This window comes from Canis lupus, chromosome 30, assembly GCF_048164855.1.
Source record: "Canis lupus baileyi chromosome 30, mCanLup2.hap1, whole genome shotgun sequence".
In the NCBI taxonomy this organism is placed as follows: Eukaryota; Metazoa; Chordata; class Mammalia; order Carnivora; family Canidae; genus Canis; species Canis lupus.
Window position 1 is genome coordinate 37,354,965 of NC_132867.1, and position 14,623 is coordinate 37,369,587.

Genomic DNA, 14,623 nt, shown 5'->3' on the forward strand with positions numbered 1-14,623 from the left:
CTTTCACCATAAATTCCAGTCCATTTCCTCTTTCAATGAACTGGTTTTCTCTCAAGGTCATAAGGTGCAATCATCAAAATCTAACACATTTTCTAAGCTTCTGTCGTCATCCCCATCATGGTATCTCACGGTCCTTCTGCCCTGATTTCTCGTTTTTATTTTTGAACGTCGAAGACCTCTTTTTGATTTTGCATAGTCCAAGTCCTCCCAGTCGTTATCGTCCACACTTAGCCTAGGCCGTTTGCTCTGTCTCTGTCGCCTCGCACCTCTAGATGCTGCGGTTGTACAAGCTTTACCTTTTCTCACCGCTTTTGCTTTTCCTCTCGTTTTCCTCTTTTTGGTTTTCGCATCCTTGGCACAGTCCACGTCTGATTCAGTCACAGACACCAACTCAGAGTCGGATTTGGGGCCAGGGTCAGGCCCAAGCTGGGAAGCACCTGCTGTTTCAGCCCGCACGCCCTCCTCGGGCTCAGGATGCAGCCGCTTCCTCCTCACCTCCGCCTCAGCGGCCTGCGACGCCCGCAGCACTTTGGTCTTGCTGAACGGGGCCTTCCCGTAGGTCCTGAGCCTCCTGCCGTTCCACCTGCGCAGCCCGTAATTCAGGTCCTCCTCGAACGTATTCTCTGCGGTAGCTTTCTGCACCAAAGCAGATTCTGAAGGACATTTTCTATCCATCTCACCCCCTGGAATATGGCTTTTTGACTCTTCCTCTGAAGACCCAATCGAGGAATTCTTTGTGTCAGAAGGTCCAACATTTGTTCTGAGACTCTTGCTGTGCCTCTTCTTATGGTCGGGGCTCAGCAGACCTTCGGAGTCCGAGTCTCCATTTACAGACGGACGAATACTCTTCGCACTGCCTTCCGAGTCCGCTTCAGGTGGCCTCCCTTCGCAGGCACACTTCTCATTTGGCACTTCACAGTTTACGTCTCCCTCAGAATCACTCACCGTCTTCTTTGCTGTGGCACCTGCAGAATGGAGGGGTTTTTTCCTTCCATTTTTGCTTCTAGTACACATGCTTTCTAAGCAGCCATCTTCCACGTCACTCATGAGCTTAATCTTACTGGCAGCAGTAGTTGCACATCTTCGAGGAGTCCTGAGGAGACCCATTCTGGCTTTTGATGACCTCTTAACCACCTTTGAGTTGCTGTCTGAGTCACTGGAACAGACCCTTTTCCTGGAAACTTTTCTGCTCTGACCATGGTCCTGTGATGTAGAATCTAGAAATTAAAAATTAGAAGTATTTCTTTAATCTCCAAGAGTATGTGTAAAGGAATTAAACGCTCAACATGTTAAACAATGGAAGTCCAGAATTCTTCCTGGAAGGAGGATGGCAGTGAATGCTGGGGCTCATAATGCCTCAGAGCAGTGAACTCTGTGCCACCTCAGCACCAGTCACTGCCCATCAGTAACCCCCCCGCCCAGGTCCTGCTATTGACACACACAGGACACTTGAACAAATATCTACATGAATAACATGAATACAGACTAAACTCTCTTCACCTAGGCAGTAAGGTATGCTAACTAATCACTCTCCACCTCTCTGAAACTTGTGTTCACTTCTCAAGTTCCAATCGCACCAACACCTTTAATCTTAGTTTCAGCTGCCTCCTGCTCTTCCATAGTTTTCATCAGCTTCACCTACCAAGACACAGTCTTAAATAATCAAGTGATCTTCACTCCTCTGCCCCAGAGTTATGATGAGTAAAGTGGACAATAATACTAACCTAACACCTATCTCAGAAAAGATATGAAGACTGAACTAGCTAGTATGTGCAAGCACGGGGAACAGCTTCCTGCCCTACAGAGCAGCTCGGTGGCCACTCTGCTGGCGAGCTGCTATTCTTACTCAGACATCCCTCTCAGGCAGACAGTCCTACCCTTTTCTTTCCTCTTCCGAAACTGGTACCACCACAGCTTGTAAAGGTACTTTGCCTCTGCTTTTCTGAAACCCACACCTGCTACAAGACGTGAGATCTTACTAGATAAGAGCTGTTTGGCCAAGATTGCCTGTTATGTGAATAAAACTAAACATACTTAACAACCAGGTACACATGCACACAGATCAAGGATGCACAGAAAAGACTGAGAATGCACAGGGTGGACAGAAAACTGGCAAACAAAAGTTTCATGGGGAAAAACAGTGTATGCTATGAGGAGAGAAAAACAGTGAGAACATGTCAGTGAACCAAGGTTACATGTTTTGAATTACCTTTCATAAAATTGTTTGGTTTTTCTTTTGTTTTGTCATCATCTGAATCCAAATCAGTCTCAGATACGTGATCTGAGAAGCAATGGGACCCAGCAGTGGGTTCACACTTCGAACCCCCTCTAATCAAGGTCGCTTCCATTCTGTGACAGCTGCCATCTTCTCTATCTTGCTCTTCAGATTCGGAGTCCTCCGAGTCACTGAAAATCTTTGCTTTTTTAAGGAAAGCAAGATTCTTGCGGCCTGTGTTGTATTTCCTACCGGCATACTTTCTTGGTTCAGAATCTGCTTCCTCTTCTTCCTCTGAGGCACTCTCAGCCTTAAGTTTCTGCCCAGATGTGGATGGACCAGCAGTTCTGTTATGTACATTATCTGAATCATGACTTTTAGAATCTTCCTCAGAGGACTCTATTTTAAGAAATTTTGTTTTAGAAGTTGCTGGAGTATGTGACTTATAACCATTGGCATGCCAATTTTTGCGGGCTACTCGCAAATCACTTTCTGACTCTGAATCCCCATTTTCAGACTCATTCACAGTATTCTGGGCAGCATGAGAACCAGCCAGTGGTGATGGCTGATTTCCATCTTTCAGATCCTCTTCTTCAATCTCTGACTTTAAGCTCTGATCATCTTCAGAATTGTGTAATAACTTTTTTCTAGCCACAGCAGAAGCATTACGGTGAGGCAGCTTACGTCCAGAACAGACACTTTCAGAGCTGGAGTTCTCTTCCACGTCACTCATTAGTTTTATCTTATTGGCAGCCACAGCAGCACACTTCCGGAGCACTTTCCGGTTATTTCCAGCCCTGGCTTTCAGACTTTCACCAGTCTCCAATGAATTGTTATCCGAGTCACTTAAATAGACTCTCTTTCGAGTGGCTTTTTTGCCACAACCATTTTCTAAAGAAACTGGACCTAGAAATAAAGTAGCAATAAGATTAAAAAGCTCTTCCTTATTTCAACATGTTTAATTAATTGATTCTTTTAGAACTGTTTTTCTCTCTCTATTTTTTTTTTTTTTTTTTTTTTTTATGATAGTCACAGAGAGAGAGAGAGGCAGAGACATAGGCAGAGGGAGAAGCAGGCTCCATGCACTGGGAGCCCGACGTGGGATTCGATCCCGGGTCTCCAGGATCGCGCCCTGGGCCAAAGGCAGGCGCCAAACCGCTGCGCCACCCAGGGATCCCTCTCTCTCTCTTAATGCCAAAACAGATTTCCCTTCTAAATCTAAAAAGCCCTAAGGATGGGGGTGTTCTGGGTGTTTCAAGTTAAGTATCCGATTCTTGATTTTGGCTGAGGTCATGATCTCAAGGTTGTGAGATCAAGCCCTGTTGTGTGCTGGGCGTGGAGCCTACGTAAGATTCTCTCTCCCCTTCTCCCTACCATAGCTCAAGCGTTCTCTTTTTCAAAAAAAAAAAAATTTTAAAAAAAAGGAAAGAAAAGAAAAAGAAAGCCCAAAGGATGGAAAGGATGGAAGAAAAGAGAGCTCTCAGAACAAACCCACACATATATGGTCAATTAATTTACAACAGAAAAAGCAAGAATATACAATGGAGAAAGTATAGTCTCTTCAATAAACAGTGCTGGGAAAACCAGACAGCCAACATGCAAAAGAATGAAAAGAGAGTACTATCATTCACATACACAAAAATTAACACAAAATGGATTTAAAACTTGAATGTAAGATCTAAAACCAGAAACCTCCTAGATGAAACGCATTATCTTGCCAATGTTTTTTGTTTTTTTTTTTTTTTGGGACAAAAGTAAAGGCAATAAAACGAAAAATAAACAAACAAGTGGGACTACATCAAACTAAAAGCTTCGGCACAGCAAAAGAAATCATCAACAAAATAAAAAGGCAACCTACTGATATGCACAAATCATATATGTGATAAGGGGTTAATTAGTCAAAATAAAGAACTCATACAATTCACTAGGAAAAATAATCGGATTTAAAAATGCAGAGGATCTCAGGAGACATTTTTCAAAATACGGCACACAAATGGTCAACAAGAATGTGAAAGGATGTTCAACATCATCAATAAGGGAAATGCAGATCAAAAACCACAGTGTGATACGGTGTGATACCACCTCACACCTGTTAGAATGGCTGTCATCAAAAAGACAAGAAGAAATGTTGGCGAAGATGTAGAGAAAGGGGAACCCTCATGCACTGTGGGTGGGAATGCAAGCTGGTGCAGCCACTGTGGAAAACAGTATGGAGGTTCCGCAAAAAGTTAAAAACAGAGCTATCCTACGATCAATCCAGCAACTGCACTTCTGGGTATTTACCCAAAGAAAATTAAGCACTAATTTTTTTTTAAGATTTTATTCATTTATTTATGAGAGACAGAGAGAGAGAAACAGAGAGAGAGAGAGAGAGAGAGAGAGAGAGAGAGGGGCAGAGACACAGGCCGAGAAAGAAGCAGGCTCCATGCAGGGAGCCCAACGTGGGACTTAATCCTGCGTCTCCAGGATCAGGTCCTGGGCCAAAGGCAGCGCTAAACCGCTGAGCCACCCAGGCTGCCCCTAAGCACTCACTAATTTAAAAAGATATCTGCACCCCAATTTCATTGCAACATCATTTACAAAAGCCAAGACATGAAAATACCCTAAATGTCCATCGATGAATGAATGGAAAAGAAGATGCAGTATACACATACAATGGAATATTAGCCATAAAAAGGAATGGAACCTTGTTATTTGTGACAACATGGATGGACCTTGAAGGTGTTATGGTGAGCGAAATGAGTCAACAGAGAAAGACAAATACTGTAGGATTTTCACTTACATGTGGAACCTACCACACAAAAAAACCAAGTTCACTGATAGAACAGACTGGTGGGGGAAGGGGAGGTAAAGAGGGTCAAAAGGTACAAATTTCTAGTTATAAGTCACAGGGATGTAAGGTATAGCATGATGACTGTAGTTAAGCATATTTGAAAGTTGCTAGGGGTAAATCTTAAAAGTCCTAATCACAAGAAACAAAGAAAAACTTTATATATAGTAACTGATGGTAACTGTACTTATTGTTATCATTTTGCACTGTATACAAATATCAAATCGTTTTGTTCTACCCCTGAAATATATGTCAATTATATCTATTTTTATAAAAACTAAAAAGAACATTTAACCATACATAGTAGATGTACTAAAACAATAAACCATTCCATGCTTAGCTTATGGATTCCCTTGATACACATTCCTCCAAAGTACCAACCACTGAGTCTCTTACCAGTTTTTCTTTGAGCAGCTCTGGTTCTGGTCACCCTGAGATTGCTGCTTCTGGCCAGCCCACTACGTAAAGAAGATTCACGAGGTCTTGAACTCTCTTTGCTTTCCTCTGAACTATTTGAAGCTGATGATGAAGAGGTACCTAAGGAATCTTCCATTTCACTTTCTAAGAAAAATAAAGCATCAACAGTTCATCACACATATTTTGTCTTTACACACACAACTGACTACAAGCAGATTCTCAAAATACTCAGAAGTGATATTTTAAAAAAAAGTGTTTCAAAGAATAGCTCATAAAATTGTGGCATTAAAAAGTACCAAATCAGCACTCCAAATCAAGCTTGCTCTCTTCTTTCTGAAAGTAACATATTAATCCTATATTGGATTCAGAAAATAGTTTATATATTTCATAAACTTCTATTTAAAAATGTAACTAGCTTCCCCATCCACTTCTATCCTATGAGATTGGTATTTCCTGTAGGATAGACAGCCGCTGAGTCCCATGTCAGCAGACAGGCTTTCAGGCCTTTTGCTAGTAATGCCTATAACAGCACAGTAGTAGTACCACACACGTTTTCAGCTCAAGAGGTCATTTTGGCATGTTCCACCAGAAGGGGGGACAGGGGAGGGATAGAAAAAAACAAGATAAATAATTTAAATAGTACAGGTCACTTCTCCCTACTACCTTCACTGAATGAGCGCATGCTCCAGCGTGAACACTGCACAGGAATGTTTCCTGCTCTTTTGTCTACTGCATTCTTACACGTATCACAGAGAGTTTCATAAAAGTGAGTGGGAGCATGCTGTTAAAGATAAAATTTTGCTCCACAAATACAACCCAACTCCACATTAAAGAGAGTGGCTGCATTAGGACACCAATCACCAAGTTGTGTTTCTTCCTGAAACGGCTCTGCCATTTGTCACTTTGACTGCTCCTATTCTACTATTCCACTCTACTCCCCAGCAGGTTGATCCAGTTTCCAGATTCTTCCCCTTCCCTGCATATTATTGCCAAAGTGACTGAGCCTCTAGAAATAGAATTCATCATGTGATTCCCTTACTCATCAAGGGACCCAATTAAGTAACCCAAACTCTTCTGCAAGGCTTGCCACTCTAATATGTGGCTGCACTCTAACTCTCTGGTCCTATTATTTTAGTTTTTTATTAAATAGTTTATTTATTTATTCATGAGAGACACAGAGAGAGAGAGGCAGAGACATAGGCAGAGAGAGAAGCAGGCTCCCATGGAGCAGGGAGGCCGATGTGGGACTTATTCCTGTGACCCCAGGATCACACCCTGAGCTGAAGGCAGACGCTCAACCACTGAGCCCACCCAGATGTCCCTGATTCTATTATTTTAAATTATAGTAATTTTTACACTATCATCACAAGTCGCCAAAATCACTCTTGAGTAACAGAGAAGTAAATATACACCACAGCCTCATTCCTACAATGCTAACAAAGGGTTAGGATCAGCTTTAGTTATACTACCAAATAGCCAAGAACATAAACAGTTTAGAATTCACTAGGCCATCCAGTTTTAAGCTCACATGATTACCATGCCCTTTTTTTTTTTTTTTTTTTTTTTAATTTAAAGAAAAACAAATGCGGGATCCCTGGGTGGCTCAGCGGTTTAGCGCCTGTCTTTAGCCCAGGGCGTGATCCTGGAGTCCCAGGATCCAGTCCTGCATCAGGCTCCCGGCATGGAGCCTGATTCTCCCTCTGCCTCTCTCTCTACGTCTATCATGAATAAATAAATAAAATCTTTAAAAGAAAAAAGAAAAACAAAAGCATCTATTTTGGATACAAAGTGTGATATTTCTATCCCATTATTTAAAATGCAGAAGATTAGGGGCGCTTGGTTGGCTTAGTCAGTTAAGTATCTATCTACCTTTTTGGCTCAGGTCATGATCTCATGGTCCTGGGATGGAGCCCTGCATTGGGCTCCCTGCTGAGCAGGAAACTTGTTTCTTCTTCTCCCTCTGCTGCTTCCCCTGCTTATGCTCTCTCGTTCTCTCTCTCAAATAAATAAAATCTTTTTTTTTTTTTTTTTTTTTTTTTAATGACAGTCACAGAGAGAGAGAGAGAGAGAGAGAGGCAGAGAAACAGGCAGAGGGAGAAGCAGGCTCCATGCACTGGGAGCCCGATGTGGGATTTGATTCCGGGTCTCCAGGATGGCGCCCTGGGCCAAAGGCAGGCGCCAAACCACTGCGCCACCCAGGGATCCCCAAATAAATAAAATCTTTTACAAATAAAATAAAATATAGAAGATTCAAGTATGCAGAGAATGTGGCTGTACCATTTGCAAAGACCAGCATTTATCAAACATGCTGTAACTGCTCCTATTTGTTACTTTTGATTTTTCCAATGAACTGTAAATTGCTGTCAGGGCTAGTCTTATTTCCTTTCTCCTCTAAACCCACAGTAACTAGCAATGCTACACAGTTAAATAACAATGTTCCCATCTCACCAGATAATGTAGAGCCATTGTTTAGAGTGACAGGCCTACTTCTCATTCTTTCTGATGATCCTGATCCTGCTGAATCTGAGGAGTCCCCAGACGTCATACCTGAAGAGACACTAGCACTGGTCTTGTGGCTTGCAGAATAAGCAGCCCTACTGGAGGTAGACTGAGTAGGAGAACCTACCAATTCAGGAATTACTTTTGTCTGAGATTTTAACCGCTTCTGCTTGATATTTCTGGTCAAAAGACATGAACAAAGGAAACAAAATTTAATTAAACAGAGAATGCCTAAGTATACTATTACTTAACCCAAGAATTTTATGATCAAAACATTAAAACATTCGTTGTTAACATCTTATTCTGACATGGATTACTACTAATATTCTTACTCTAAATCTGACATAATTTTACCCCAAACTGGAGTAATGAACAAATTATCCAAGTAGTAAAGTTACAAAATAAGTTCTCTGGATTAAATGCTAAAAGGAGCCAACATATATATAGGCATTCATTTATATTACAAAACTGAGTCTCAATAAGACACAATTTTCTCTCTGGTCTATTTATATGTTCCGAAAGACAGTATAAAATTAAGAGGAAATATCAATAAAACCTAAACAGTAAGAACAGAGGCAAAAAAGAGATCACAACAAAGTAGTTTTTATTAAGACCAATCTGTATACTTCTAGGTACCAACTAGTTCACCATGCTGGGTCTCAAAAGCCATGGATCGTGAAGAAAAAGTAGAAGTTTGGGACAAGACAGTCTTAGGTTTTAAATTACAGATCTGGGTAATATTCATGTTGAGTATTTTCATTTAAAACAAGATAGATAGATAGATAAATAAATAAATAAATAAATAAATAAATAAATAAAACAAGATAAAGGAGCTTTTAAAGAGTATCCAAGGCATCTGAGCTTAAAGATAACCACAAGATTCTTGAAAGCAGTAACTATTTATCATCATCAAGAAATTTCAAAGCTTATTATGTCAAAATATTAACTTCCATTACTAACAATTGGAGGGCAGACCAATAAATACAAGAAGAAAGAATTACATGCTTATATTCATCATATTTCATTTCAAACAGAAGACAAAGTGGTAAACACCACCAGAGTAAGAATGTTCCCTTTTTATCCTAGGTCTTTCTGAAGTGTTACTCTTCATTGGTTCAAAGAAAGAGTTTTTTAAAATAATTAAATGAAAAAACTCGTATGATAACAGAAAAACCAAACTGAGGGCCATTTTATAAAATAAATGGCCCATACTCTCCAAAAATGTCAATTAAGAAGACAAAAGTTGAAAATAAAAGTCTTAAGTCTAAAGAGTGGGCGCCTGGCTGGCTCAGCCGGTGGAGCCTATCACTTTTGATCTCAGCACTGTGAATTCGAACCCCACAATGGCATAGAGATTACTTAAAAAAATGAAAATTGGACTATGTGATGATTAAATGAGTTAATTTTTTTTTAACAACAGACTAAAGAGACAATAACTATATGCAATGTCAAATCCTCATTTGAGTCTAGATTAGAAAAAAAAAAATTTGTCCTAAGAACATTATTGGGTCAAATAATAGTAATACAGTAAGTAAGGTGTAGTTAGAATCCTACTAACCTAAAAAGCAAACCCACACTAAGTATTTAGGATCTGTAAAGGTTTTCTCAGAAATATTCTTTTGAATGATTTAGAAGAAAAACACCTAGCAAAAAGATAAAGCAATGATAAAGCAAATGTGACATACTATGAAAAATTGGTGAGTCCAGATAAGGAGTATAAAGGAGTTCTTCTGACTATTATTCAACGTTATCTATAATTCTGAAATTATTTCAAAATTCAAAGTTGAAAAAAAAGAGGGAGGGAGGACTCACATAGTACTTCGTAACATATGTCCCTGAATTACAGGCTATAAAGCAGCTAAACAGGACAAATTCAGTTACCCAAGGAGCACATGTTTACTTGCTTCAGGGCAACTCTGTTATTCTAAACAAGGAGATGAAGATGCAAGGAGGACTTTGGCAGATCCTCTCACCCAAAAAAGCAAAGATAAAACTGGCAAAATCATCCAAAAAAGTCATTTCACAACTGTGGAAAACAATCACAGGCACTTAACAAATTAAAAAGTGTTTATTCAAGAAAACCTTCTGAATCTAAGAAAAAACTTAGAGTTTTTGGCATTTTACCTTTGGACTCCTCCTAGTCACGCACACCCCAAACCTGTGGCCCAGCCTTGAGTATCAGGATGAGGAAGTGGAGGGAGCCGGTGCCTGATTTGGGAGCTTCACCAAATAGGGACATGCCCTGTCGAAGGGCACTACACTCACTGCTGGCAATCCAGCCAGGCCCATCCTAGAGCTGCCTAAGCTGCCACACCGGTGAAAGTAACAGAGTTCAGTCAAAAATTTAAAGGCATCTAGAGAATGAGAGACAGTCACAGGAGTCTCTGAAAAGCTCCAGTGTCTTCCTGGGGATGTGGAAGGTTCTACACATACTCAACAAAGAGTGGAGAGAGTCCTGTTATCTAGTCATCCAAGGATGACCTTGAGACTCATGCCTGAAAAATGTAAGTGGAAAGTGAAGTCTGCCTCACTCCACACAAACCTTCAAAAAGTGTGGAAGGCTTACTGAAAATGTTTAAGCACAAACTTCTGACCACTGAGCTATGCTAAGTCAGGGAAAACAGCTGGGAAGACAAGCCAAAAAAAATTTTAAATTTTTTAAAAGCAGACTTCTGTGGCTTAGCACTGTAGGAAACACAGACTACTAAAGTGGTTTAGGAGACTCACTAAACAAAGCCAGCAGCAGCAAGCACCATCACAGGGAGAAGGATCAGAATCCAGAGTTTCTACAATAGGTCAACAAACAGCGAGAAAACCTGAAGAGATGGTATGTCCAAAATGGCCATGTTGTATTAGCAAGTACGTCCTGTTTCCAACAAAATAATAGAAGACCTACCAAGAGTTAAAGAAGTCCACCCATATACAAGTAAAAATGCAGGCAACAGAAAATGTCTCTGAAAGGACACAGATGTTGAACTAAGGATATTTAAATCAATTATTATAAACCCATTTGGAAGAACAAATGATGTTTACAGAATTAAAGGAAAGCACGATGACAGAGAACATCAATGAAGACACAAATTATTAAAAAAAAAAAAAAGATTCTGGAGTTGAAAAGTACAGTAGCTTAAACAGACATTCAGAAGACTGGTCCAGCAGCAGATGTGTGCTGGTACAGGAAGCTGTGACCTGACCAGTCAATAAGCATTACCCCAGCTGAAGAACAGAAAAAGAAGGAAAAATGAAGGAAGCTTCAGATGTATAGCAGGAGTCCCCAAATGAGAGGGAAGGAGCAGAAAATATTTGAGTAATGGCTAAAAACCACCCAGATTTGATGAAAAACATTCCTCTACAGAGTTGGAAAAATTCCTACACACATCGTAGTCGGTTGCAAAACGCAGACAGAGAATTTTGAAAGCAGGAGAAAAAGCCATTCTGTATGTACAAGGGAGAGAATGTCAGCAATACAACTCACCAACTTCTCATCGGAAACAGCGGGAGGTGAGCAGGCAGGCAGTGGGAGGCAATACTCAAAATGTGGGGGTGGAGGGGTAGTTCTACAACCCAGCAAAACTAGTCTCACACAAAAATCGACCAGAATGAATTGCTAGCACACCCGCCTTACGAGAAACAAGAAACCCCCAAGGGCGTCAGGCTGGAAAAAAAAGGACACCAGAGGGTAACTCACTCCACACAAAAAATAAAACCACTGGGAAAGGTAATCACATAGGTAAATATAATTAACAGTATAAATGATTTTTTAAATTATTTTCTTAACCAATTATAAAGAAAATCAGATAAACCATAACATATAAAGATGTACTCTGACAACAAGAGCAGCAGCACAAAAAAGGAAGAGAGGGAGCTCAATAAGAACAAACTTTGTGTGAGAATTCAATAGCAGTAATCTGAAGAAGATAGTTTTGAAAGGAGATACAGAGTGGAATCCCCGAACTGGCAGGAAGACACCCAGCACGGGTGCAGTGCAGGTTCAAAACAAGCCTGGACACAGACTAAATTGATTACTCCATTTTCACACTCCAACACTTTTTTAAAATACCCGAAATCTGATATTAATGTAAGCTACATAGTCAAGGAAGACAGAACATAAATATTAAACTCCTGACAGAGGATAAATAAGCCCTGCATGTTGTATTTTTTTTACTAGTCCTCAGAAAAAATAGGGTACATAATGTTGAATCGGTATTTCCTTTACGTAATCAAATGCTCAGTGGTTGCCCAAAGTGGCCACTTTACTCTCTGCATTAAAAAAGAGCTTCTTAAAAAAATAAAAATAAAAATAAAAAAGAGCTTCTTGTGTAATAAATAATACTGTATTCCTAAGATTTTGAAAATCTCTAATTTTCATTAAATGCTTTAAAATTTACCCAATTATAAAGTATACAATAGCTCTATATGTACACAGTGCTTTCAAGTCATAAAAAAAAAAAAATCTTTCTGAACATACTGTACTCCTAATTGTTTTAGAATAAAATTAAGGAAGTAACACAACCTGAAATTTTTCTAACTGCATACAAAGCCTGCAGTAACTACTAATTCACCTGATACTTTTGTTAGCCTGATTGACACGGTTACAATTCTGTCGTCTCTTGAACCTCTGGCTTCTTCGGAGTTTCTCATTGAATTTTTGGCCAATTTTAAAATCAGAGGAGATTTTCTTCATTTTTTCTTCAAATAAGGCAGACAATCTCAAGGTCATACTGTAAATCTGCAAGGATATGAAAACAAAAGCAGAGTTACAACGTATCTTTTAAAACACTTCACATACACACAAAAAAATGTATAAAGTAGGCTACTTGTAATCTGTTCCATCAGTGTTACAGACACTAGCTGTTACAGATTTTATCCATTGCCCCCACCTTCCTTCAGCAACATCTGCAAGAACAGGCAGCAACATATACCTCTCAGGCAAAAAGAAAGCAGTTTTAAATCAAGCACTCTCTGAAGGCTAAGACTTACATATACATGTAAATGTTCTCATTTGGCTTTTCCCATTTTCACATTTACATGTACAAATCCAAAAGAATATCCCCTTCTCCTAAAGTTGGATGTGAAGTTGGCTGGTTTTAGGATTGCCATCTAGGCAGCAAAGACCATGTCTTGTTGGGGTGCAGAAACAAAAGGTGCTTTCGCCTTTGTCTCCAACTTGCAGTTTGTATGCCACCTGGATCTTTTTTTTTTTTTTTTTTTAATTCATGACAGACACACAGAGAGGGAGAGAGAAAGGCAGAGACACAGGCAGAGGGAGAAGCAGGCTCCATGCAGGGAGCCCGATGTGGGACTCGATCCCAGGTCTCCAGGATCTGGCCCTGGGCTGAAAGGCGGCACCAAACCGCTGAGCCACCCGGGCTGCCCGCCACCTGGATCTATACATGACTTACAGACCAAAAGCTATCTTCATCCAGAGGAAGGAAATAGACCCTAGAACTTTAACAGATGTTAAGATTGTGTTTTAACAGTTTTTATAATTAAATAGTGGCAAAGCTTTCAGAGAATTCAGCAATGTGATGTTAAATGCTACTGTAAATAACTTTGGTACAGCTACGTATTTACAAGAAGTACTCTCAACTCATTCACAATCATTCTTGGAAAATAAGTGAAAAGTTTAATGTTCAAAGCTCTGATCTATCTATCACCAAACCGCTGCACCACCGGGGCTGCCCTTCTCACTGGGTTTTATGTAAAATCCAGTAATACATCTGAATTGAACATAAACATTTAACAAAAACGGGGGCTAAAACTAATAGCTCCTTAAAATGAAAAAAGGGCATGTATGAAAATAACCCACAATTAACATCATACACAATGGTGAGAGACTGAAAATCAGTTCCCCTGAGATCAGGAATGAGACAAGATTGCCTGGTTTCACCACTATACTCTAAATTCTAGCTGGAACAATTTAACAAAATGAGAAGCTAAAATCATTCAGACTGTAAGGCTGTAAGTGAAACTATCACTATTCACAGATGATGACAGGATCCATATTCATGGCAGCATCACTCCTAATAGCCAAAAAGCAGAAACAATTCAACTGTCTGCCAGGAGATGAACAGATAAACAAAATGTCATACACCCACACAATGGAATATCATTCAGGCATAAAAAGGAATAAAATTCTCATGGATATTACAACATGGATGAACCTTTCAGACATTCTGCTGAGTAAAAGAAGCCAGACACAAAAGGACAAATGTTGTGACTCCACTTACATGAAATATCTAGAATAGACAGACATATACTCAGACTAAGGAGAGGAGACACTGTCAGGGGCTGAGGGGAGTGAGAGAGTGTGGAGTCACTGCTTAATGGTTATTGTTTCTGCCTGGGGTGACAAAAGAGTTTTGGCAACAGCAGCGATGGTTGAATAACACTGTGAATATAATTAACGCCAATCAATTATACCCTTAAAAGTAGTTAAAATAATAAAGTTTATGTTACGTATGTTTAACCAAGACTTTGAAATTCTGATAATACACAAAACTCCAATAAATTAATTGGGTGAGTTGTAAAATATCCTCAAATATGTATTTTAAATAAAGGGGGAAAAGGTATGATTGAGATTTATTTTCTCTCTGGAAAGAAAGGGTCTCACTAATGATGAATACTGACAGTAACACAAGCTTAGAAAAATGTCAGACTTG

General features: G+C 39.7%; 1 protein-coding gene across 2 annotated transcripts in view; it reads right to left on the reverse strand.

Annotated features, from left to right (window-relative positions):
• Positions 1 to 14,623, reverse strand: part of BRWD1 (bromodomain and WD repeat domain containing 1) — a 119,283-nt gene that overhangs the window by 11,769 nt on the left and 92,891 nt on the right. For both annotated transcript variants that reach the window (XM_072806994.1, XM_072806993.1), the window contains exons 37-41: positions 12,524 to 12,690; positions 7,911 to 8,140; positions 5,442 to 5,606; positions 2,210 to 3,121; positions 297 to 1,217 (exon numbers count right to left, since the gene is read on the reverse strand). In XM_072806994.1, coding sequence (XP_072663095.1) covers positions 297 to 1,217; positions 2,210 to 3,121; positions 5,442 to 5,606; positions 7,911 to 8,140; positions 12,524 to 12,690 — 2,395 coding nt within the window. The remainder of the gene's footprint in view (positions 1 to 296; positions 1,218 to 2,209; positions 3,122 to 5,441; positions 5,607 to 7,910; positions 8,141 to 12,523; positions 12,691 to 14,623) is intronic.